Below are 27,123 nucleotides of genomic sequence, written 5' to 3'. Positions count from 1 at the left end.
TTAAATTCCATTAGTCTTCTTATGAACATAATAGGAGACAAATGTGCAACCATACTGAAGCAATGCATTTTTTTTTCTGTTCAGAAAGGTACTTTTGTTCCTAGCATTACAAACTAGCATGATTTCATTCAAATTATCATATTTGCAGGTTTTCTATTATAAGTGATTTACAGTAGGCATCATCGTCCTATTGACCTATCAGCAGAAACATGACCATTGTGCAGAGCTGTTTCTCAGCTGGCTCCCTAGGGCTCTTCTATAGAGAATGAAAAGTGAGACAAGGCTTCATTATTCTACCTCTTGCCACTCTGCACAATCGTAATCCTTAAGCACTAGAGCCTACATTCTTGAACTTGTCATTTTGGGAGGTGGAGAGGTATTTTGTCTTTGGAGGAGGTTACTGAGAAATAAGTCATGTGTTACCTTAAGCCACCATGGCTAAAGCCATCATGGTGTCTTGCTGTTCACGGCAAAAACATCACTGAGCAAAATGAGAGCAGCTGTGTGCAATTCCCCTTGGTGCAGTAAATCGAATATTTTCATTACTCAAAGATAGACAGGAGAGACACTAGTGAATCTGCCCTGCTCTAGTCCATGTTTCCAAACTACTCGTGTCTTCCTAACAGGATTTCTCTGTGGGAGGGTTGGTATATGTGCTGGAGATCTGTTTGAATATATTATCTCCTTATGGCTTGTGAGCAGAATCCAAAAGGAGTTGCAGTCCCAAAAGCTAAAAACTCCACTGCATGGTCAGAGAGGATCACATTGACCATGACTGGCCCCAAACACACTAGTGGCACTGCTCTGTTCACCAAAACCTGCAGCGCAGTTGCATGGATTCATCCTGCTTGCCAACTTTGGAGTCTGCTGTGGTTACTAACACTACTTGTGCCGTGAGAGAAACATTATGAGTGGAGGTGTTGGATTTTCCTCGTGCTGACCAGGGTGGAGGAACACTCACAGACCATGGAGAGAGGTTAAACTGATGGTCTGTGTGATGTGCCTCATATAGAGATAAGCAGAATTTAACACTTAAGGTTTGTCAGCTGGGCACTTATAGAAACTTCTTGAATTCTCTGTACATTAAGACAAAAAAAATTAAAGAAGTCTTAAGATGAAATACTTATTTTTGTGTGTTTTTCTTTTCAGGATGAATAAAAGATACTTACAGAAAGCAACAAAAGGAAAACTGCTAATAATAATATTTGTTGTAACGCTGTGGGGGAAATTAGCCTCTGGGGCAAATCATCATAAAGGTAAGAAATTCTGTTCTGTTCTGTCCTGTCCCGTCATACTCTTGTGTCTGTGGCTTCTGTTAACAAATTCAAAAGTGTCTAGTCTGTGCAACCTTTTTTCCTTATGTATATTTGTGTCTCCTGGTATTAGTCCACTAGTCAATACCAAAGGAGGAGAGTTTTCAATGGATAGACTTTTATTAATTTTTTGCGAATGTAAGTATTTCAGTCCTCTTTTCAGCATTCTCTGATCGTAGCATCTTGTTGGTCATTTTGTAATGACAATACAGTTGAAAAGATAGTAAAAAGAGATGGTAAAAAAACCCACCACCAACAATAAAAAAACCCAAATAATAACTGCTTGTCTCATAAAAATAGAGATATCAGCACAATGAACACCACAAATGAATTCCTGGAAAGAACCTTGGAAAGAAACAACGGTTAGTAACATACATGCTGCTTACATTGTGTAGTTATCTGTCAAGGCTAATGTTGTGGATAGTCTGTGCTGAACGTGATTGATTCATCACCAAAAAAAGATGGTTGCTTTGCAGTGTTGTCTGTTTTCTGTGCTTCGTTCCTAACACTGAACCAGGAACTCTAGTAACTATGAGATTTGTTTTCTCTTGGTCATTTCAGCCCTTAAAATGTATACACACAAGCAGAAGGTACAGTTGTTTATTGAAACTTCTAAAAAGCTGCCTTTTTTTTCTCTGTGTGTGTGTGCATGCGTGTTTCTGTAACCCTGGGATGCAAGGAACAGGCTGAATTCATGTTCATGTCTTCTTATAAGCTAATACAACTTGAAATGTGATCTGCAGTGTAACATGATTTTGAAGTCCACTCCTCATCTTCATATAGCATCTGTTAGCTGTTTATCTGCTTATTCAAGGTCAGAGTAAACTCTAACAATTTGAACAAGGTTGGTGCAGGACATGAACATTACTGAGAGATGAAGCGTTAAATACTAGGGAAGGATTCCAATAACACCAGTGACTTCATCTCTCCATGTTCATGTGCATTTTATATTATTCACTCTGATGACACAATTTCATAGAATCATGATCAAGTATTTTATATATCCAGCTGCGAGATATTTTTCTGCTGTGTGAAGATATCTTTCTTCAAAATTCCTCCCTGATTAAGGACTTCAGGATGCAGAGACACTTTCTGCAAAGTCTTCTGCGTGTTGCAATTTGGCTGCAGACAAAACAGATTCTGATGTGGTCCTGCAGGCCACCAAAGATGGGCATCATGCCAGACAGGAACTGTGCTGACACCCTTTGCTCAGCCTTTGTTTCCCCCCGAACAGAAATATGGATTTGAGCTGTGGCTTGCCAGTTTAGTTGTCTATTGGAAAACAGCCAAGATATCCTAGCCTGGTTTCAGAATTCTTTGCCTCTGATTGTCTTTAAAAATCAAAAATCCCATCTCCACACCATTTTGATTCCATCCACAGAGGCTCGTCAAACTGTGTTTGCCGCAGTCCAATTCAAACTTTGCCAAGTATGCTCACTACTGTTTTTTAAAAACTAATAAATAAAACATGTCACCAAGTATTTAATGGAAACAAATTATAATCCTAAGGACTATTTGGAGAATCAGTGCTTCATAGCTGAGAATCAAATGATGCCCCACCAATTTTAGCTTTCAAGATGAATTCATGCAATGGAAACTTCAGCAGAACTATACCCCTAATTATCTGGACAGTACTTGGTGTTTAAGCCCCAAAAATAACTTGAGAAATCTTGAATTTGTTGGTTTTAGATAAAAAAAATGTGCACATGAGTACCCTTGCAAAATCAGGTTATTAGCAGTATGGAATTCTTTACATACCTGCAAGTTAACAAAATACTTTGGCTCTTCTTTTTGTTTAAGCTGTAACTTTCCGTGCCTCTAGCAAAATATATGAAGAAGTCTTGCAGGGAACAATAATACGAAGAAGCATGACTTTAGTGTTTAATTTTGGAAAGCAGCTGTTTGTACATGTTCAGATTCTTTTGGAAAAAAAAAATCAGAAGGATTTTGGCTTGTGGATTTAGTAGGTCTGCAAATCAGCTGCACTCACTGTATATGGGGGATTTTTTTAAAAAGCAAATCAGAGTTAGGCAGCTCAACAACCATTGATTTCCACAGAAACTGGGAGTTTAACTTCCTGTTGTGTCAAAGAAAATCTTTCCTCTTGTATAATAGAAGAAACAGAGCTATGGTGCATTCGAGGAAAACTTGACACTGTTCACCTTTGCGCGTAGTTTCCAAATATTGAGAAAGGTGTGAGTTTCTTCACTGATAATTATCTCTAGCATCATTAATCTTCATTTATAGAAGTCTTTACTAATATATTGACATGACAAACTCTAATGACTTTGAAGGACCCCCTGCAATTTCAAAGATCAATAATCTACGTTTAAAAAAAATCTTTAATTTCCTATTGACTTAGTCATACTATGCATCAGTTGCACCAACTCTTAAGCCCATCTCTTTTTCTGAAAGTGATTGTAAAAGAAAAGAAAAAGAAGGAAAGGTCACCAATGTGTGAAAAATTGTTTAATGAGCATTCTGCTCTCCAGACAGACTTCAACAGGGATATAAACAGCTAACTCTGACAGGCCATCTCTAGGCTTGTTGCACTCATTTCAGTGCTATGGCACAAGTGAGAAATCCCAAGTCAGCAGCAAGAAAAACAGAAGCTGAGGTAGGGCATAGGGAACCAGTTGAGCAACCACCGGGTTACAAACTGGGATTTCAGATTGCAGTTTTTTGGTGTCAGGTGCGTGGGCACCAAGTCCATCCTTCTTTCTCTTGAGAAGACTAGTATGGGGACACTTCTGCTCTTTATTTTGGCTGATTATTAAAATTTCATCAGTCTGGACAGAAAGTCCAAGAGTAAAAGAGATAAGCACTCACAGTGTTTAAAATAAAACACAAAATTGACTTTTTTTTTGCCACACACGGGATTATGAGTTCTCCTAGTCAGTTCCTATGAGTGCACATACTTATATTCAATTTATCCTGTCTTCTGGAAAGAAACAGGAACTCTGCACTTTTTTTTTTTAATTCATTTTTCCCGGGACCCTGATACCCTGGCCATGTGCGCTTCACCTGAACACATGCACCTCTGAACCAGCCTGCAGTACCAGATCCGTTCGTGCTGCAGTAGCTATGTATGATAAGACAAGTGAAGAGTGGAATATCAATCCCCAAGAGGACGTTGACAAGGTTATGAGTCTAAAAGCTGATAAACCTCAAGGATGGCTGATTTTTACCTCAAGAATTCCATAAGGTTATTTTATTATAAGACTGCTCCTGATCCTCCTACTCATTGCTAGCCCTTGGAAAACAAATAAACCTGTGCAAAACATATAGTGCTCACTGACACATATGGCAGGCAGGCATCAGTTCAGCATCACTGCCTGTTTGCTATTTCTGTCATAGGGAACATGAATTGATTTGATTACTTTTGTACCACAGCCTGTGTTTAAGGTTCTGAGTGATGGACTGGTCCTTTTTAGGAAAAAATATATTGATAGCTGCTTACGAGCATTCCTTTGTAGACAAGAGGCTACTGCAAGACAGAGTTTCTACCCTAAAACTAAAACCTCTGAAATCTCTGATTTCTTTGAGTTTTTTAATGATTACTAATTTTTTATGTTGATAACACAGCAAGGTGATCTAAATAAATTAAGGGTGTCTTTGAGCATAGTTTAATATTCCTAAAAATACAAGCCAATAAACTTTATATTAAATTTTAAATGCCTGGAAAAATAAAAAGCTATTTAAAAATACGGCTAATCATGAATGCTTGCTTGCCAGAAGGAATTTGCTAAGGAACCAGAAAACATTCCAGGTAGATAAACAAAGTAGTTGAATATTTTTGGGCTTACTAGATGAAAAGGCATGATAATTTACTTTAATTTAAAAAATTTCACTCCAAAGCTGAACTTATTAATCTGATGCCTATTTTATAGTTAAAACAAACTAAACTCTTTATGGTTTGTGATGCTGCTCCTGCTTGTCTGTGGATTGGATTAGAAGTGTGAGGGAATGTCTCGCTGTTCACAAGTAGAAAATGAGTCTCGGTTTCCCCTTGCAGAGGAGCATCTGTTGTGAATCCCCGTTGAACAAAGGAGCCACTGAGCCTCTAATGCTGCTGGTTAGGTGACCCTCCCTGGATGAGTGTGCCTTTCTCAGCTGCCTTGCCAGGGCAGAAGCAGTGCTGGCACCATTGTTGTGTTGTAGGACATGTCCTGTGCCACACATGTGCCTGGAGTTTGGGGATGGGCATGACCATGAGAAGCAAGAATCCCAGTGGCAGCAGTGACATGCTTTCAGGTGGTTCTGATGTGTTTATTGATGTGAATGGACTTTCAACAATGGTCATCCTCTTCCTTGGTCACCAGGTCTCTTTTTCTTTATTTTGTGAAAACAGTACAAAGGAAATGTGCAGGACAGTCCTGGAAAGGCCTGTCTGAAGATCTTAAATCTTTGTGGAAGTGAGTTAGAAGTGCAGCTGAATTGTAAACATTGTCCCCAGGTGTCTTATTTTCTTTGGATAACTCATAATTTCTGTTTGCTCAGGAAGGGCTTTTGATTCTTATGTCTAGATTCATCACGATTTCTATCAGTAAAATGAACCAAAATGTGGCAAGCCCTGAACAAGGCTCCATATAGTATAACACACATCTTACATGTGTTTGTCTTTGAGCATGTAATGTTTTTTTTTAGGGGAAGAAATCTCATAGCAATGAACAAATTTAATCAAATGTCCAGTATGGGCAGTAGTGCACCTGGTTCTGGCGAGCAAGTGGAAGGACTCGTAGCATTCAGCGAGGCTCTTTTAGCAAGTGCAGTGATGCTAATGCTACACTGAATAGGCATGTGACAGGCTTCTGGCTCTGCCTGAACCCTGGGCTGTGCAATTGATTTGTTCTGAGGAGAAATAATACAGCACTTTATTAAAAGCTATGGTGATGGCCTGTGTGCTTTGTCGCAACACCTTCATGCCTGTTTTATGCGCAAGGGCTGAAATTCACTGGTGAGTTAGGACACCCGTTTAAACAGCTTAATAGGTGATTTATGTGAGATACATGGTTTGAACACTTTGAGCTGAATAGGACACAAAATGCAGATCTCCCAGTGCCATGAGATGGGCTCTGATATACATGGTAGGCAGCAGCAGTATCCTTTTTTCCTCAGTTTGCAGTTTTTTGAAGTGCCCGTACCATAACATTTGGTAAAGGATCTGACCCCATGGGTAAACTGTATGTGTTCAACGTGCACCCTCTGGATGCATGGGCCCATCAAAGGATTTAAGAGTTTTTTCTGCATATTCCCAGGTTCTTTACTGGAATTAAGTGGGAAAAAACTGTCTAATATTTAGATGAGGGAAGTTGCATGCATGCAGAGAGGTGTCTGTGGATGCCTTAGTAGCTACCGGGTGAGGCTGGAAGATGTCAGTGGGGTCTGACAAAACATTGGATGGAGGCTTCCACTCATCTGTTGTTGATCTGTCAGGCCTGCTTCATCAAGCTCTTTTGTCATATTTGCTAAAGGTCTCAGAGATGGTTAATCTTATCTCTTGTGGAAGTTTGTCCCAGGGATAGATTCTCTTAAATGAGAATGCTTTGTGTGCAGCTTTCACTAACTTAATTCTGAAGTAATTAATGTTTAAATATAGAAACAAAGGAAGATGATAGTCATTTTAGCAGACATGGGGAAGAAAGATATTAGTTCTTATGTTCTTATCTAGCTTGGGCATTAATTGAAAGTTTCAGTTATATCAGGATCAGAACCTGATCCCAAAATTGCCATTTGCTTTAAGATAAAATACAACAGTCAGTCAAACACTTTCATATCAGTATCTGTCAGTGCAATCTAAAATGTTAATACAATATCTGTTAGAATTCAGTAGATAACATTCCTTGGCCTTCTGCCAGGGTATAAAAGAAAATTATTTTCTCTGATTGCCAAGATGCCAGTGGTTCTGATGGTTCACTGGGACAAGGGTGCAGAAATCATGGTGATAGTAGTTATGCCTATTTATTCTTTATGCTTCGAGCTCCATCACGGCAAATGGCTGCCTTCATTTTTGCCCCCTTTCCGATCACCACCTTGGTGATGAAACTTGGTTGTCATGAAGAGAGAGGTTAGAGGGTCACAATGAGATATCATGCATTTCCTTTTCTACTGATCACTTAAAAATATTTCGCAAGTATTATGATTTCTTTATGTTTCACTAAGACAAATGAGAGGGAAGTGCCTAGCTGTTCTTTATTTTGGGCCTGACCTTGTAATCCTAATGTCAAATTTTTATTACCTTTCCATGAGTGAGTACCTAGGATCCTTTCTTATCTTCCCACCAGTGGCCCACCAATTGGCTATATTTTAGCTCACTTTTGTTTTGTAAGATTAAGCTTTCCCTTGCTTTTTTGTTAGGAAAAGATTGTAAGATGTTAGTACTGTAAAAACATTGATAATATGCTTACCCTGCTGTTACTGTTTCCTACCATGAGTAAATGTAATTTCCCTAATACTGGAATAAGACATACTTTTCCAGTTTAACAGTCTTTAGCATTATTGCTGTTGATTTGTTGTGTATATTAAGTAATGCATTCTGCTAAATTCCTTTATCCTTCAGTCTGAGAGAGCTGGAATTGTTCAGCCTGGAGAAGAGAAGGCTCTGGGGAGACCTTATTGTAGCCTTTCAGTACTTAAACAGGACCTGTTAGAAAGATGGGGACAGACTTTTTAGCAGGGCTTGTTAGGACAGAACAAGGGGTAATGGTTTCAAACTAAAGGGGGGGAGATTCAGTCTAGACACGAGGAAGAAATTTTTTACAGTGAGGGTGGTAAAACACTGGCGCAGGTTGCCCAGAGAGGTGGTAGATGCCCCATCCCTGGAAACATTCCAGGCCAGGCTGGACGAGGCTCTGAGCAACCTGATCTAGTTGAAGATGTCCCTGCTCATTGCAGGGGGTTGGATTAGATGACCTTTGCAGATCCCTTCCAACCCGAACTATTCTATGATCTTTATACCTAGGAAAACAAAGTGCTTACATTTGCATGTCACAGTTTTGACTAAACCCATTAAAAAACCAATGAAAGAAATTGTTAGCCCTCTAAATAGTTGTCTTATTCAATTAATTTTGGTTTAATAGTACCACTGTCTTGGATCTGTTGATCAGAATTTTCCTTATTGTTTCATAAACTTGTTAAGTGCTCAATTAATGTCGCATATATTATTATATTATTGTTAGCATTTACAGTTATATTCTGATTTTTCATTTTCCTATATGTATATCATGTCATAGGTAAGGTCTTATATAAACTTTTCCTTAGTGTAGAACAGGGAATCAGTGGATGTTAGATGCTGTTGTGATCAGGGAGGAAAAGAAAAGGAAGAGAAGGAGTATTTAGTGACCCAGAGACTTCATGAAGCAGGATGCTCTGCTGCAGTGAGCTGATGGAGTTGCTGCAGCTGCCTGTGCCCACTGCCCAGTCCCTTCTCCCTTTCTGAAGTAATTTTTGCTCATTGGCTACACCGGCTACACTGTCTTTAAAGTACAGTTAGATAGAATAGGAGCTGTAAATGCGAAGATTATTGCAAAATTTTAATAGGAAATATCAGAGTGCATTTACACAAGTAAAACCTTTTGAGGAAATGCTATTCTCTATTTTTATATAAATACTTAATGCTGGTAACAAGAGGCTACTGAGTTATTCCAGAATGTGAATCCTTATGTGCAGGTTTCCAGCCTCAGAATTTGACATTGTGGAAGAGCTCTGTCATCTGATGGCTTTGGAGCTCAGGCGGTAGGATGACCTTGAGTTAGATCAGAAGGTCATGACTAGTACAAAGTTTATGTCCAAGACTCTGAAACAAGCTTTCTTTGGTGGAGAAACCAAATAAGTTTTTCTCCACTGGCATGACAACTTTGTTTTTTCCTGTCTTTTTCCTCAGAGAAATGCTCATAACATTTTATTAATGTCTGGGACTATCAAACAAGAATATAATTGAAATGAAAATCTGAATAGTTTACAGTTTCCCTTACAGTATGTTTCCTCCAAATTAAACATATTAAGAATGTGTCATTTTATAGGTCAAATATCACAGCATAATTACAATCTGATCCTTAACATTAGCCAGATATGTACGATTATTGTAATAGCAGAATTAGGGCCATTTCTGTCTCCAAAGTCTAGATCTAGTTTCAGGTATGGAAGTCATGTATCCCAGTACAGTTCTTAAGGTTTCCTGCACCGTTCCTCTGGCTTTCCAACATACAATCCATACAGGCAGTGATGGCTGCCCCATACGTATCTACCCTTGTAATATTGTTCACAGGATTTCATGTATTCAGGTTGGGAGGTTTGTACCAGGAAAACTGCATCCCATGTGGAGATTATTTCTCTCGTGTTCACATGATATGTTAATCTAACTTTCATCTGCATTAATTTTCTGCTGATGATGTCTAAAGACTATGCCCTTCTCTCTTGACACTCTTCACTGAATTTACTCTATAGCAATGTTTAGGGATTGCTCGTACAATGTCATATTTTACAACAGCTGTTCTTTAGTCATACAAGTGCCAAGGAAATGTTCAGAAACAGTCAGCTATTCTGGGAAATAGCAGGACAAAAATACTTTATGTGGTTTTGGGTAGCAATTTATAAAGTTTCTTATGGAAACAAAATTTTTGCTTTTATTCTTTGGGGGGGGCTGAGGGAGATTTACCATTTTAAGGCTCACTGGGGCAGTCCTCCACTGTAGTAGAGATTTGTAAAAGAGCCTCATCTTTTCAGAAGATCAGGGAATTGATCTGAGCCCAAGCTGCACAAACCAACAGCCCCAAAGCAGAAAAGCCTGTATCTGTATTGTTAGGGAATATGCATGCATATGCAGGCGGAGATATGAGAGACTTGGATGAAAGAGAAAAATGCAAGATCATCACTGATGAAATAGCTTACGTGGACCATTGGAGTGTTTTTAAAATTCTTATCATTTATTTATGGCAGCTTCACAAAATACTAGGAGCTTTTCAAACACAATTGAAAACTCTGGGAATTTTCCACAACATCCAGTTTTAGGCATCTCTCTTAGGTGCTCTGAAACACCTTCAGAGCTCAGTCCTTCCACAAACTGGGAACTCAGTCTTTCAGTGTAGGTGTGAATACTTCTCTGAATTCATATACCAAAAAGTCTGCAACCTACGGGAAACCTGGAACTTTTGGAAAGTCTCTTAGCAGGAGAACTCAGTTTGGATATTGTTCTTTTATCTGCCTAATAACTATTTTCCTGTATCAGGGTGATAATGTCCAAATAAAATTGTAAAGGTCTTATTTTATTTCTGCTGTTCAAATGGAGTCTCATGTTGCAGTTCAGAAGCCAACGAAATTTGGTCTGTGACAGATCCATTTATATCTGCATATCATTCTGCAAATGTCATTCTGTTGTGTTAGAAAAGGTTGGGGTGTAAAACCCGGATTTGGCATTTGCTGCATATCTCCATATAGAGCTAAAATATACAGAAGGTCATGAAGAATTCTTGAAATTTGCAGAGGGATAATACTGAAATTTTGACCTTCCCATTAAAGTGTGAACCTACTATTTAACTGTAACCAAGAAAGCCACTTCTCCACACAGACAGGAGCAAAGCCATGGCATACTTACTGGAGAACTGAGGCTGGCTTGGGAGTACAGATGACAGAAAGCAGGAAAATCATAAAAGAGCAGTCTGCTTTGTGCAGCTTTCTTCTACCAGGCTGAGCAAGAATTCTGTCTGTAGTGATGAGGAGGCTGAGGCAGGAGCTGCCAAGTCTGTCTTGTTCTTTTTTTCCCCATAGATTTGTATAACTCTTGTACTCAAATTGTTCTCAAGTAAATGCAGTAGACTTAGAATTCTTTTTGAAAAATACTTCTGGCTTCAATATCAAGTGTCCTTGAATGACTGAAGCATAAAGCTGAATGTGTGGGTTATTCTGGGTGAATGCGATGCTGCAGAAAGGATATGCCTGAGAAAAGTGTTCTGTCAAGACCAACACAAATCTTGGGTACATTGTGCCATTGTATTTTTAGTTGCAAGTTATTAGAATTTCTTCAGCTGAGTCTGTGCTCCAGGACCATGTGTGAGAGGAGATTGAGGGTTTGTAGGAGATGAGGCAAGTTGCTGGGAAGGTCAGAATTGTTCTGGATCCAGAATTTGAAGCCAAGACTATGTATGAGTCTGATGAGAGGGGAGCAAGGATGAAGAGTTAAGTCTGTAATTCAGTCTCGGTGAAAAGAATGAATCATAGAAAAGACTGAAATCATAATTAGATTCCTTCAGTGAGCTGGAAGGCTAAGGAAAAACAAAGCTAAGTTTTAAAAAGATGTCAGCAGAACGTATGGTACCTAGGAACGACAAAATGAATGGATTTTTAAAGTAAAATACTTTTATAAAACTTTACTTGGTTTTGTTATGTTATGTAAATTTACTACTGATAGGAAAAAAAAAAAAAAGATTACTGGTGCTAAACTTTCATCTAAGATGCACTGGCATGTGTCAGATTAACTGTGGAAATTTTGTGAAATCGAACCCAGAAGGTGTGCTAACTGCAAGACACCGCAGCGTGGAAAGTAAATATATTTCCACTGAGTGAATATCGAGAAAATAAGCATCTGGAAGAAATGGGTATTTTGGATTCTTAATTGCATCATTCACCTCAAAACATCTGCTAGAGATATTAAGAGCAAATATAACTGTATCTGAGAGAAGATATACGTTTAAATAAGGAAGGAGGGAAAGTAATATTGTGCCATCTTGTTACATTGCTGCACACTGTGTATATAAAGGCTGTGTAAATTGCTCTTCTCCTTTTGGTTCAAAAACAACTTAGGAGAATAAAAATATAGTTTCCATGCCTATGTTTACCTTTTCAGAACATGCGAAAATGAAGAAATCTCATTTATGGTAATTAAAGAACCCATATTTCTGCCTGTTTTGTCCCTCATCATAACTATGTGTGTATATATATATAAATATATATATACATATATATACACTAGAAAGGTGGATTGCAGAAGACAAAGGACATCTTGCAGAGATTATGCCCTGGAAAAATCTGAGGAAAGAAGCTAACCTTTCATCCTACATAAGCCACTCCTGTTCATAGAATAGTTTAGATGAACACAAAGGCTTCTTTCCTCTTTGCTGTCACACCAGCCTCGGAAACTGCTCTTTGGGGTTTGCAGGAATGAAGTGCAGTCAACCCCCCTGCCTAATGGGTAGGGAAGAAGATGGGATGGGATGTAAACAGCTAAAAAGTAAGGAATTAGGAGGATTCCCCATTATACCAGTCTTTATCTCAGGCCTTTCTTGACTCCTCAGTTTTTGTCCTTGTCGTTAGATGTGCTTTCTGCTAAGCAATTTAGGGACAGTGCATATTTCCCACACTCCTTCTAACACAACATTACTGTCATGATGTTTTCCTGGGTTTACTCTGGAAAACAGCTTGTGTAGAAGAAAACTGGAGAAAAGAGCTTAGCTACCAGAAGGGGGTTAGGTATATTGTACTCTACAAACCCAAAGTAAAACCTACATTTTAGAGAAAAAGAATTTTTTAACTGGTGTCATTTTAATTTTCTTTAAAAAAATAAATACCTGAAAGACTACTGCATTTTATTGCCTGTAAAAATGCCATATTCTAGAACAGCTGTTCTTTAGTTATCGAAGTAGTCCAAAATGTGCAGAATCAATCAGCTACTTTTGGAAATAGCAAAGCATAAAAATCTTGTAATTATTTTGAACTAATACCTCCATTAACAGATCATCAACATTTTATGTTCATGTTCTAATTATTTAGAACTTGATTTTTTTTTTTCTGCAAGTCAAAGCAAAACTAAATTAGAGTAGTCTGAATGGCATATGAAAATCACACTCTTATTTTTTGCAGTTCAAGTGGTTTATTTCATCACAGGTGACATTTTACCCTCATTAATTTTTCATCTTTCTGAAATAAACAATTCTAGTCTGTTGGGTACTATTGAGAGTAAGTACTGGAAATACTTTTAAAAATAAAGACACTGTTGAAGGAAATACCTTCCTCAAGTCTAGTTCTTGCTTCTACTTTCAAATACAATTTATTTTAATGAGCATTTTTTTAGCCTGTATATACAATAAATCCTGTGAAGAAGCCACATTTAAAACTATCATGGTAAACAGTGGTATAAGGAAAAAAAATAATGTGAAATGTCCCACTTACTAGACTGATCGTGTCTGCCAGGAAAGCTCTCCTAAAAATCTGTTCTATTGTCCGAACAGATCTGTAGGAGTGATTATAAACTAATTTGCTCTTCTGCTGAGTGCTAGGAATACAACAGTCTACAATTAAGCAGCATTATGACCCAGATTAAAAATACGAGAAAATGCCAAATTATGGCTTATCCTAATAGAGTCATTCTAGAAGAGGAGTGTTAAACTATACAATATCACTCAATTTTTCATAACAATGATCACTGGGGGGTAACATTTTCAATAGTTTTTAATGAAGTTTTTATGTTTGGCATTTATCTTGTACTTTATTTATTTCATGGAAAAATCTCCTAGGTTCTTGCACAGCAAAAATGAATAATTAAGAAGGAGACAGATGCGGCATGTGAGATTTCTTTTTTACAAACAACCTGCAGAAAAATGTGGAGATGTTATTTTACAGCTATAGAGTGAGATTTATAAGCCTCAGACTATTTCTATGTTCCTTTATTAAGTGAATTGTTTTCAAGGAGGAAATAAGTCAGTTATGTATTTTAAATCCAATAAGTCTGTCAGAGACCTCTAAGTTTGTTTTGTTTTGTTTTGTTTTCTTTGAAGGAGAAAGTTCATTGTTTAATGAGAGCTTTGTAAATCAGTCTAGATCTGCTGCTACCATAACTAGTAACATTTTAAAAGCTCCTGAAATAATAGCTAGGGGAGTATGTTCCTCAAATGTCCTTTTGCTTCTTCCTCTGACTTTAGTGTTATATTTGGATCTGAAAGTCACTCCTCTGCTGAGTCCTGGCAAATGTCTGAGATCTTAGAGATCAACTTTATAGTGGAGGTTAAATCAGTGGATGTATTTTAGCTGGCTTTAGTTCTACACATACATTATCAGTTCTAAGGCAGACATGGTCATAGAACATTGACCTTCTGTTAGGTGTGCTTCAGTATTGTGATAATGTCAGATTCTCATGAGGGTGATCTTGCAAAAGAAATTATTATCCAGAGACCAAGTCATGTCTCTGCTGATGTAGCTCTTTCCCTTAGGAAGGGATCTAATCTTGCAGACTTAAAATTCTAATATTACCTCCCAGGGGTGCTTCTTTCTCTAGCTCTGCATTGATTGCCCAGGGATGTCCAGCTTAGGTTAGATGCCAAAGCTGTAGATATACAACATGTGGTGACGTGTCTTTGCTTTTTTAGAGAACACTGGAAACCCCACTTGCTTTATTGTTATAATAATAAATGATTGTATAAATTTCCAGAAAGTGAATAAAAATGTCAAGATGTTAAAGTTTTGTGTCCTTCTACTTAAAGACAATTTCTTGTATGTCATTAACTGTATGTGTATTTTTGTTTGTAGAATACCTGAAAAAAATAAGCAGGGACAAAACTCCAGCAGGTCTCTCCAGCTTCCAGGTTCAGACACTGCTGAACAGACATTGCTTTTGGGGCTCTGATCCAGTTTGCTCTGATCTGCTGAAATTTGCTTTTTGTTCATTCAGCTGGCAACATATTCTTGTAATATGTGTGTTGCTAGAGTCTAGAAATGACTGTATGGGAAAGGAAATGTGGATGAATGTGCCACTCCCTTAAAGAGGTGAGACAGAGGATCAGAAACACTTAGCTAGCATCCATATTATGCAATATATTTGCTAAAGTAAAAATCAAAGAGAAGAGCAGTAACAACCCACAAATGTCAGAGTAGTTGTGTGAGAAATAAAAGGAATTTCACAGTGTCCATATTTACTTTTCTGTTGTGGGTCTTGTTCCTTAGAAATTGTAAGTGCCCAGCTGTAATATAACTCCTAGACAACGCACCACTTTCACATAAAGAATTAGGTGTTAAAGCAAGACTGTACCACTGAAGTCAGGGAGGGTTGGCTCACTGCTGCATCTTCAGTTTCTGATTGCCCCATCTTTTTATTTTGTTTTACAATGCTCTGCTAACTACAGCTGCACCTGGAAGATATGTGCTAGGATTATTCTGAAGATTTCTCTGACTTGTAAGCCCTATGAAGATAAAACTCCCGCTAGATTTGTGTATGCGATCAGACAAGGCATCTAATGAATGGCATTTTGTCAAATCCTACCATGTATCCCCTTGCTGTTCAGCTTTTAAGGTGGTGAATCGAAGGGGAAGGCAATTCTTGTTTTGTGACAGTCTCCTACAAGCTAAAGAAGATTACGCTTGGCTCCCTTCACAACATATCAGTGCTGTGGACCTGGGCAGTTATTTAACGCTCATATATTTCTCCTGGTGTGCATTTTAGAACTAAAATAGTAAAAACATTTCATGTGAGTCAGTGTAGATATTCCTAAAGAACCATGGGTGGTTGGTTATTTTCCCATAACAATGTCCTCTAACCTTGAAAAGAGGTATGACCCTACAGATATTTATAAATGGTCACTTGTCTGTTGTCATTTTTGACATGTTAGGCACTGGAAGACAAATACACTGTACTACTCTGGTTGTACATGGTGTTCGGCTTTCACTTGGGAATTTTGAAAGAGTATATGCAAACTAGCCCACAGATAACTGCTTCTGAATCTACTTATTTTTCAGGTATTTAACTAAAATTCACTCTTCAAAGTGATCTGGGGGTTGAAGTTTTGAGGTTCTAATGCTGCCCTCTGTGAGGAAAATCCTACATTAAAATAGCAAAAAAGATCAAAGAACATGCAGCCATAAAAATGTATACAGCCAGTATATCTATGCTATCATTTTATATGCAGATGGTCAGTCATTTGCCTATACATTAAGTGTTTCCTTGCAAGTTCCTATTAGCAACATTTGAATTAACATTTGACTGTCAGGTGGCCCACCCGCTCCTTTCACCCCATCAACCTTTCACAGTGGGGAGAAAGATGTGAGAACTGTGCACCCAGTTCAGGCTCTCCCTTTGTCACCAGCAGTCTCTGGCACTGACTCAGTGCCTTGGAGGGTGCCTCATTCCCAGCAGCTGAGGGAGCACTGCTCTGGCTCTTGTGGGGGAAAGATGGAGCTGGGTGTTAGGTAACATGGCAAAGGAGAAGCTGTGGGAGCTGGAGCTGATGAGGGGTGTGAAGCTTGCCTTGAACAGTGCCCTCTTCACCACCCCTTTAAGTATCAGAGCACTGTAGCCTTCCTTCTGCTCCATGCTACCATGGTTGCTTGGCTGGTCTAGGAGTCTCATGTTCAGTGCAGGTGGCTTGACCAGTCTAGGATAATGTAAAATTAGTCTACTAATAATTTACTTACATCCTGTTCCAGGTGTGCTTTTTATGGTCCTGGAAAGCTCATGCCCAAGAGCTGCCCAGTGAGCTCTGCTGCACTCTGCACTTGCATCTCAGCAGGGGTCTGGATACATGAGGTGCCTGGCTTATTTCATGGATGGGCAGTAATGGAAAAGGATCATGAGCTGCGTTGGTACTGCCTCTTACATCCCTGGATGCAGTCCATGAGCTTCTGTAGACATACAGGGTAAAATCCCAAGCATTAAGCCAATTCCTTATTCTCCAACAAAGTCCCTGAATAATTATGATTTTTTTTTTTCCCTATGTCTTGGTTTTTAGTAGGTTTATCTTGAAGGTGTGAATTACTTCAGATGCATTCATTACCTGTCAGTTTTCACAAAGCAGGCTTGTGGAGTTCTAGGAACTGTGGTATTTTTGCAGCTTCTGACTTTGGATAGAAATGACAGTGCTGTATATGTTTCTTATTAACAGCTTCTATTAATCAGTTCCTTCCGAAAAAAGTGCTAGGGAGTCTGCTAGGAACATCTTAAAAGATACCTTTTCAGCAAGAAGAGATATCTGAAAGTATTGTCTAGTGGGAATCCTTGAGCAAAAATATTCTTGATAGCACTGATCTGAATGGTTCACCTGGCGGTTTCTCCTCTTTTCCTTTGGTTGTTTTCTCTGTCTTGAAGAATAGCCAGCCTCTTCCCAGGCCATCCAGTTTCAATTCATAGACTCTGTCTGGATACTTATTGATTCATCATGTCCATGGCTTAGAGACTTGCTATTTATATGGAATCAGTAATGTAGAGGGAAGGTTGTAGCAGGGTAGATCACTCTAAAAGAGGGGATTTCACAGGACTAGACATGTGCCTTGTTAGCAGTTTTTTTCTAAAGGACTGAGTTAAGTTCCTCCCCTGACTCTGCACTTCAAAGAGCTTGCCTGAGGCTCAACAAAAGCAAGCTGAAACTTAAAATGGAGATCTTGCTTTCAGATGGTGAACTGTGAGCTGGGGCATCCTACAGAGTTTCTCTTAGCACATGTGGGGGAGTCTGAAGCACTGTGGGGAAGTCCTGGAAGGCAGGAGTGGAAAAGGAAGAAGAAAAAACCCAGTTACATAGGGTTTTTTTCAGAAAGGCGAGTATGCATATATGTGCCTGCAGATTGTGGGAGGACTATTTCAAGGTATATTTGATAATTTGGTTTAATTGACAGATTAAGTAAAAATGCATTGCAGAGCTGCAAAATGGAACATGATTTAATATAAAAATACATTACAGAATTAAAGAAACTTTAAATTAGTATAGATATACCATTCTATCCAGTCACAAAAATAGATAAGGCAAAGCAAAACAAAGCTAAACAAACCCCGAAAGAAAAAAAAAATGACACACCAACTAAAACTCTATTGGTAAAAAACAACTAGCCAATCAGCCAACAAACGAACCAACCAAGAAAGCAAGCAAAAATCTTCATACCTTGGTGAGGTTTTAAAATGTGAAATTTCAAAAATTAAATGCTTTTTATATATAGACAAGTTATTTATGTGATGAAAGTACACACACATATGAATGTAAAAAAGTATTTTTGGACTCTTAGAGTATATTTCTATTTAAATATCCTTTCTACATGAATGGCTGCACAGGTGTACATAACAGCCTTTCTGTATAAAAAGGGGATATAGAGTGATGCAGTACTCTGAATATTATGTTTGTAAAAATTCTGCACAATGGGAATCTTGAAGTTGGCAGAATTTTTGGAAGTCTACCTTGACCTCCCGGAGCGGTTTCTATCAGGTCATCACTAATGTGCCAGAGTTCTTCTGTTATAGTGTGTATTCTAGGTTTGATCAACTTAATAGTTCTTAAGTACAGATATTAAACAAGTGGTGTTCATATCATCCTCAGAAAAAAGATCTTTGCACTACTTACTTTAGAAGTCATTGCTTTGTCTTTACTCTTCTTTTTTTTTTGGTGGAATTTATTAAAGATTTTCTAAACAAATTTGGGTGGCTGTTGATTTTCTAACCTGAAGAATCTTAGCATGGGGTGAATAAATGATGCTAAGCATAATTTTTTAAAAATAAAAGTGGACTAAAACTTAAAGACTTTGATGGTGGAATTAATGGTGACAGTCAGGTGCTTAAATATGAGTTTACCTTATTACTGAGATCTATTATGTAAATAAGTTTCTGCACCTTAATAAATAAATAACTAAATAAATAAATAAATAAATGCCTTAAATGTGGAAGCAAGATCACGCATAAGCAGCTAGATTTGTGCTGAGATGGATATAGAGCACAGGCACCCAGCTGCATCCTTCTTTAGGCAAGCCATGATTGTTCTTCCCTAGGCTTCAGTTGCTGTCTCCACAGAGGCACCAGAAGTCCACAGAGGTGCTTGAGCTATTTTCTAATAAGCATGAGAAGCCTGAAATCAGGATGTTCAAAAGGCTATTGAATTTACCTCTCCGCCTTGTTACACTAATCCTATTTCATAGAGAGTCCCATACACAGCACTTAAAACATTGTTTCAGGTGAGGGTTGTGTGCCAGAGGGTCATTCAAATACATGGAGGTAGAAAACAACTTTTTTAAACAACTTTTTTTAAAATATTTTATTGTCTTCTTCTTCTTTTTTTTTTAAATTTAAATTTTTTTCTTCTTCTTAGGTGTCCCTGGGAACATGTTAATTTGTCATCTAATACAATGTGACCTGAGACCCTTTGGGTCAGCTGGAAATAAAAGAAAATTAATAATGAGAGTCATCTAAGGAAACAGGAGAAACCCATTCCCCATAAATTGTGTAACTACAGGCTTCTGAAGCCATGAAACTGACAAAAAAATGTGGGGTTTTTTTGTATTCTGTCAGATGCTGAAGGCTGCTCTGAGACATGTGCTACTGCTTCTTGCTGAGTCGAGATATTTGGCAGGAGGCCCACAGAGAGAGTAGGAGAGAATAAAGTCTTTGTGCCAAATGTTCTTTTGAGTGCCTGAGAGCTGGTTTGGTCTTTTTTTTTCTCTGTGAAATCATATAATTAGTAATCTCAGACCTCAGCCTGTTAATTTACAAAATATCTGCACACTTTAATATATCGTTTGCTTAACATGTTTGATAACAACCTCAGAGATACTGGGGCTCTTGACTTGTTGTTGTAGTTATAAACTGTGCCTTGCCCTGGGTGTTTCCCAGCCAGCTCTACACAGGCTGGTCTCATGGATGGTGTCAGCTCACAGCTGCTAGAGAAGGAGCGTGGAAAGTATCTTGCCTGCAAAAAGCAAAGTGTCTCCATTTCTGGCCCATAGGGAAGCATGCAGCCTTTGCTGCTGTCAGCGTCCTCTCCTGCCTGCTCCCTTGCTCGGCAAACAGGGCGGCCATGGTGCAGCAGTTCCACCCTGGGCACCTGCCTCAGGAAGCCCTGAGAGACTTGGTGGGCTCAATGCAGCTGGGGAGCTGAGCTTCTGGTGAGGACTGAGCCAATGTCCACAGGCCTCTGCTTCTCCTCCTCTTACAGCAGGTGAACCTATAAAGAGCTGCAAGATGCTGAATGATCGCTGCTCGTGATCTTGTCTCTGAACACTCTGTGGTTTCGTGAACCTAGCGATCATCTGATTTCAAAACTGAAAGCAGGACCTAGGGATGGAAACACTCTATGCTGAGAGATGGGTCATATGAAGAAAAGGAACTTCAGGCTAACTGAAATTTAGTTGTGTTTTTAGTTCCTGTGCCTTTGGCTAAAAGTTTGGCGTGAATACATCATTTGTAGCCATTGCCATGAAAAGGCTCTGACTTTTGTGAGAGAGGAGAAAAGCTTATTTGAGTTAGACTGGCTCACTCCTGCCAAAGGACTGATTGAATAAAATTAGCCTTTGTAAGGCCAGCAGGATTAAGTCAGATGGCTGTGAGCTCTCCAGGTCCAAGAGATCCTACATGAAACACTCCATCTGCAGTTTTATTTTTGTAAAGATTGTGTGACCAGCTGGGACCGTGCCAGCTTGCTGTGTTATTCCCACAAGTCTTTTTCTCTCTTAGTGGAGATAACCCAATCCTTCCATCCATTTCAGTGCATAAGTTTTGCTACAGGAATGTCTGAGGCTTGATGTCACAGGATCATTAGTGAGCTCTTCTCAGGGGAATGCTTACATTGTAGTTTTCCTTGATTTTTTTCCAAAAGGGATAAGGTCTTCCCACACAGATGGCTGTAACTGGTGTCTGGCAGACAAGCTGATGGATGAGATTTTTCTTTGGCACTGTGCAGTAAAGTACGCTTGGCAGTGTGACTGTGGCAAACCATTCATTAGCTCGGTTTTTAAAGGCTACCAGAGATGCTGTCTGCATAGTGCTCTGCTCACCATCCTTCACCCAAGTGGACTAACTAGGTTAATTGCATGGCAGAGGCAGCCCGATGAGAGGAGCTGGGCTAATATCTGCAGAATAAACACTTACCAAGAATTAGTCTTGTTAATTTGAAATGGTGGTTCTCTCAGGAGAGAAAACACCACATTGAATCCAAGAAGCCTGGGAGGGGCTACTGTTAGCAGGACCTTTTGTCTATATGCTGCCTACAGGTGGCACTGCAAAAATAATCACTCCAAGCAATCAGCTCTGTTTTTTAACAATTCACCTGAGAACCTGTCCCAAGATGCAAGACACATCAGAGTAAAAGAGAAATGAAAAGCAATGCTGTACTTTAAAGCTGAGCTGATTCCCCATGGGTCTAAGTAGAGTGTAGTGGGTGATCTGTCTATCAGGACTTTTTCAGTGCCCAAGGAGACCAAATGACTTTTAATAGTTATAGTTGAGGTGCAAGGCATGAAAACATTAATGCAGTAAATAAGACCTCAGAGTCCTGTCAATCAGATGTGTTTGTAGGGGTTCAGGAAATATTTGCATGAGGAGCTGTCCACATCATTACATTACCCGAACCAAGCAATGAAAAAAAAAATGTCTGCATGGCCTCTGGCATGGGATCCACTGCTCTCATCGAACAGGGCAACTCTTCTACTTGACTCACTGCAGTGTTTTGGCATGTGCATCTCTACAGCTATATGATCTGCTGATCTAGCAGGTAACCCGCCTAATAGAAGAGAATTATCTTGACAGTCAAATGCTGCCTTTTTTCTTTTTTCTTTTCTTTCTTTCTTTCTTTCTTTTCTTTCTTTCTTTCTTTCTTTCTTTCTTCTTTCTTTCTTTCTTTCTTTCTTTCTTTCTTTCTTTCTTTCTTTCTTTCTTTCTTTCTTTCTTTCTTTCTTTCTTTCTTTCTTTCTTCTTCCTTCCTTCCTTCCTTCCTTCCTTCCTTCCTTCCTTCCTTCCTTCCTTCCTTCCTTCCTTCCTTCCTTCCTTCCTTCCTTCCTTCCTTCCTTCCTTCCTTCCTTCCTTCCTTCCTTCCTCCCTTCCTCCCTTCCTCCCTTCCTCCCTTCCTCCCTCCCTTCTTCCCTTCCTTCCTCCCTTCCTTCCTTCCTCCCTCCCTCCCTTCCTTCCTTCCTTCCTTCCTTCCTTCCTTCCTTCCTTCCTTCCTCCCTCCCTCCCTCCCTTCCTTCCTTCCTTCCTTCCTTCCTTTCTTTCTTACTTCCTTTCTTACTTCCTTTCCTTCCTTCCTTCCTTCCTTCCTTCCTTCCTTCCTTCCTTCCTTCCTTCCTTCCTTCCTTCCTCCCTTCCTCCCTTCCTCCCTTCCTCCCTTCCTCCCTTCCTCCCTTCCTCCCTTCCTCCCTTCCTTCCTCCCTTCCTTCCTCCCTTCCTCCCTTCCTTCCTTCCTTCCTTCCTTCCTTCCTTCCTTCCTTCCTTCCTTCCTTCCTTCCTTCCTTCCTTCCTTCCTTCCTTCCTCCCTTCCTCCCTTCCTCCCTTCCTCCCTTCCTTCCTCCCTTCCTCCCTTCCTTCCTTCCTTCCTTCCTCCCTCCCTCCCTCCCTCCCTCCCTCCCTCCCTCCCTTCCTTCCTTCCTTCCTTCCTTCCTTCCTTCCTTCCTTCCTTCCTTCCTTCCTTCCTTCCTTCCTTCCTTCCTTCCTTCCTTCCTTCCTTCCTTCCTTCCTTCCTTCCTTCCTTCCTAAAGGTTTCTAATGCTTGTATCTGTTAGACATTGGTGAATACAGTAGCTTTACACATGTGAAGCTACTGCAGCTCCTTATCCCCAGGCTCTGCCACTCATGGGGCTGAGTGTGTAAGCTCCTTAAATATGTATGGATGAGCATATAGACACACAGACTGAAACATGCACAGTACATGCAGAACCAACCACATAGATCAATGAAGACAAAACAAAAGGTTTTTCCTGGCACACACAGCAATCACACAGTGGATGGCCCAGTCCTCATCCTTTTCCCTGGCTGATTAGGATTGAAGTCTGCTAGTGGAGGCAGATACATATATATACAAATATACAAAATGGATTGCTCCAATAGCTGGTCTTAGACACTCAACCTGACTGGTAGCTGGTCCAAGGTGTGCCCATATTACCAGTTACTTTCAGTTGGATTCATGAGGTAAACAGATCTCTTAATCTATTACCAACTTGTCTGGCTTAAATTTCCCTAGCGTTCACACATACCAACTCAGAGAAGAAAGTTCACCCACAAAAAATATAAAAATGGGATTTAATGAGAACATAGCATAGGCTGCAGTGTTGGAGCACAAGGTTCAGCCAGGCAAGTGAACCGATCAGTTCCTGTTTAAACTTCTCTGTCTCCTCTTATCCTGTCCCCTTTATTGACTCATGCTTGTTCCTCCCCAGTCTGCCCTGACCCCCTCCCATTCCCTGCACCTGATTCTTCCACTGAAGATCCCATGATGAGTCACACATTTCCACAAAATGTCTGATGGCAAATTTTACAGTCTCAAAATTCTGTTCCCCCTTCATCTGATATCACATCCTATACTCCTGTATTCAGTAACTCCCTTTAGTCTGCAAGGCATTCTGGGGAGGCATTTTCTTGTGTTGACTCATCTCAGTGGGTTTGCCACCAGGCCCAGGGCTCCCCATAGATGTTCTGTTGATGTTCTTTAGTATCCTGGGTCTCCTCTGGACCCTCAGGGTCTCTGGGTTCAGCCAAGGACCATGCTAAGGTGAGGGTTGACACATCCTCAGTTCTAGGTATTTGGAAAAGGGATCATCAAGAGACTTAGAGACCAGCTTCTTGCTACAGGAAATTCTGTCTTTAGAAGTTAAATTGAGTATTCGCTTTATGTTGTAGACTACTTTTGGACTACCTGAATGTTTTAAATGTGTGTGGCATCGATGGAATAGAGAGATAAATAAGTTTTTAAGTACCCATGTGAAATGTAATGATAATGTAGAATAAGACAGCACAACATTATCATTTTTTTCCTGCTGGTTCTATAGCGCAACCCCACGTGTCATCTGGAAAATAAAGCAGCATGAGTGCCTTTCCTGAGATGGACCACAACTGTGGCATGCCTCATTGTCACCACTGAGGACAGAATAATTACTACTGTGTCTGTAATTGATTTTTCAGTTCACCGGCCAACGAGGAAAAAAAGAAAAACACTTTTTTAAAAAAAAAAAATAAAATAAAATGTTTTACTTTGTTTTGAGATTTTTTATAATTTAAAAAATCCCTTAAGTTTGTCATAGCAATAAAAATATTGTAAAAAAACCCCAAAACAACAAAAAACAAACAACGTGGAAACAATTTTTTTGCCCTCCTCTGAGGATGCCTACTCTTAGGTTCAATGTGTAACCCAATTTGACTATATTTCAAAAATAGTTACACTGCTTGGATACTGTGCTTTTAGTAAATGAACTATTCAATGGAAAACAAATGACAACTCTAATGATGGTTTAAAACCTGATTTAATAATCTTAATTCATCATGTTTTTCAGTCACATATCTAGACTATATGTCATCATTTGGTCAGTCACTGTAATACTTGCTAGGTATGCAGTCATCAGAATAAATATCTCAGTTGCACATCCAGGTGTTACCTTTATCGAAAATAAAAAAAAAAGTTGACATTCTCATCAACCTTTTATTTCAAAGGGTTTGGAATCCAATCTCTAAAGGATGTGTTCAGTAAGGTTCCTGCCCATGTGTATCTACCGGTACTTCTTTGGGAGTCAGTGGCTTGTAAAGGTGACGAGATTATGACTGGTATGGGAGATGCCTCTGCTTTTCCTGATGTCTGTGCTGCCAGTTCTCCCTCTGGCCCACGGAGCCGAAATGAAGGTGTGCTTTGTTTTGTGTTTACACAAGCAAACTGAAGCTTGTGTTCCCAAAAATCTTGTCTCCTTTTTTCCCCAATTATGCTAATGACTGATAAAATGGAAGATTTTTATCTTTGACAAAAAGCTTCACATTGCTTATGTTCTTAGAACACGCAACTACAGCAGTATCACCACCATTGCTGATGGAGTATGAATAAACCCAATTTAGGTTTTTCCCTACCAGCTGTTAGGTGGATATAACAGAAAATAGTGAAAAATATTGAAATTAATTGAATGAAGGAACTGGACAGTGTATTTCTTGTCATATATCTTTGTCTGACATGTAAACAGAGAAAGCTTAGATGGAGAACCTGGTTTAGCTGTGATTGCATAACATTTTGATTGTGACAGCTACTGACACTTATTAAACCATTGAAGAAATGCAACAATACTGCATGTGAGTGTTCATTTTTGTGTGTAAGAGATTTTGCAAGTTTATTTGTCCTTCCTATCTACAGTGACACACTAAGACTGATATGACATATTGTAATTGCTGAAGTGTAACAGAAAGATAACCTACATTTGTTTTCCACGTCAATCAGTGTGAACAAAGCAAATAGACTATGTGAATGAGAAAATCCACTTTTTTTCCTGGTCATTTAGAAGCAGGACAGTGATTTAGAGCCTAATCTGGAAAATGATAAATTGTAAATAAATAAAAGAAATAAAATAGATAAAATAAATAAAATAAATAAACCACTACTTTTATTTATTTTTTTTCTGATATCAATACTCGCCTCCCATTTGTTGGAATATTGTGGTATAAAATAGTGACTAATCGCTCAGGGAAATGTGTAAAGCAGGTTGATCATCTGCTGAAATATTGTTTTTCCTTGCAGATGGTTATTAAAAAAAGTAGTTCCATTATAGTTCTTACTGCAATTACTCATGTGGATATGGTTTACATGAATAAAGCCTGCTTTGAAAGACTGGGTCACTATGGTATCTCATATAGGACATCTTCCTGATTATACTCAAGATGACAAAAAAGGCCAAAGTTTTTGTAATGTTAGATGTAGTATGGATTAAAGCTCATGACTAATAATAATTTCCTTATTGCTGACCTGTTGCTTCTTATTTCAACTAAAGCTTTGTTCTTGAGAAAAGCTTTAAAAACCACACAGACACAAGCAAACAAATCTTGGCACACTTTGCATAGTTTCTCTAACCTCAGAGAAATTACCTGAAATGGAATAAAAGAAGATACATTTACTTCATGTAATTGCAGAGCTGTGGTGCTTCTAAGCTCATATAGGATCTGATTTCTGCAGAAGGAGGTGATCGGGTGTCTGTGGCTGCCTGCTTCTGCTGCTTCTGTGTGGCTGAAACTTCTCACTAGTCTCTGCACTCAATTGTAGGAACTGAAACGGTAGAGAACTAACCCAACAAAGAAAGGGGACATTTTTCTGCCAATCTATGTCCCTGGCTTACCGTTTTCAATATCAAATGACAGTGTTCATGCAAGCAAGGGATGAAAGTGCAGGAAAAGGGATAAGGGATCTTCTTTTTCTTCTAGTAGCTCTTAGTCACTAGATTGGTTTAGCTGTGTCACCCAGTTGTGCCAATGTCTTTCCAGAGAGCATATAATAAAACATTTTGATTTTTTTTGAACATGAGCCAACAGTGTGCCCTGGCAGCCATGAGGGCAACTGTGTCCTGGGGTGCATCAAGCACAGCACTGCCAGGTGGGTGAGGGAGGTGATTGTCCCACTCTGCTCTGCACTGGTGCGGTCTCACCTGGAGCTCTGTGTGCAGTTCTGGGTGCCATAGGATAAAAAGGATTTAAAGCTACTGGAGAGTGTCCAGAGGAGGGCTGTGAAGTTGGTGAAGGGCTTGGAGAGGAAGCCATATGAGGAGCTGCTAAAGTCACTTGGTTTGTTCAGTCTGGAGGAGACTGAGGGGAGACCTCATGGTGGCTACAGCTTCCTCACAAGGGAAGGAGAAGAGGCAGGTGCTGATCTCTTTTCCCAGGTGACCAGTGACAGAACCAAAGGGAATGGCAGAAAGATGTGCCAGGGGAGGTTTAGGTTGGACATTAGGAAAAGGTTCTTCACCCAGAGTGTGGTGGAGCACTGGAACAGGCTCCCCAGGGAGGTGTCACAGCCCCAAGCCTGACAGTGTTCAAGAAGAGACTGGACAAGTCCCTCAGACACACAGTGTGATCTGTGGAGTTGTCATATGTAGAGACAGGAGTTGGACTCGATGATCCTTGTGGGTCCCTTCC

At 39.4% G+C, this 27,123-nt stretch overlaps 1 protein-coding gene across 1 annotated transcript in view; it reads left to right on the top strand.

Moving 5' to 3' along the window:
• Positions 1-1,149: 1,149 nt before the first annotated feature.
• Positions 1,150-27,123, top strand: part of TAFA2 (TAFA chemokine like family member 2) — a 52,500-nt gene continuing 26,526 nt past the window's right edge. The window contains exon 1 of the mRNA XM_082062289.1: positions 1,150-1,256. Coding sequence (XP_081918415.1) covers positions 1,151-1,256 — 106 coding nt within the window. The 5' untranslated portion in view covers position 1,150. The remainder of the gene's footprint in view (positions 1,257-27,123) is intronic.

This window comes from Streptopelia decaocto (genome assembly GCF_964273445.1).
Source record: "Streptopelia decaocto genome assembly, chromosome: 1".
In the NCBI taxonomy this organism is placed as follows: Eukaryota; Metazoa; Chordata; class Aves; order Columbiformes; family Columbidae; genus Streptopelia; species Streptopelia decaocto.
The sequence above is the reverse complement of the archived record's forward strand: the minus strand, read 5'-3'. Positions and strand labels throughout refer to the sequence as shown.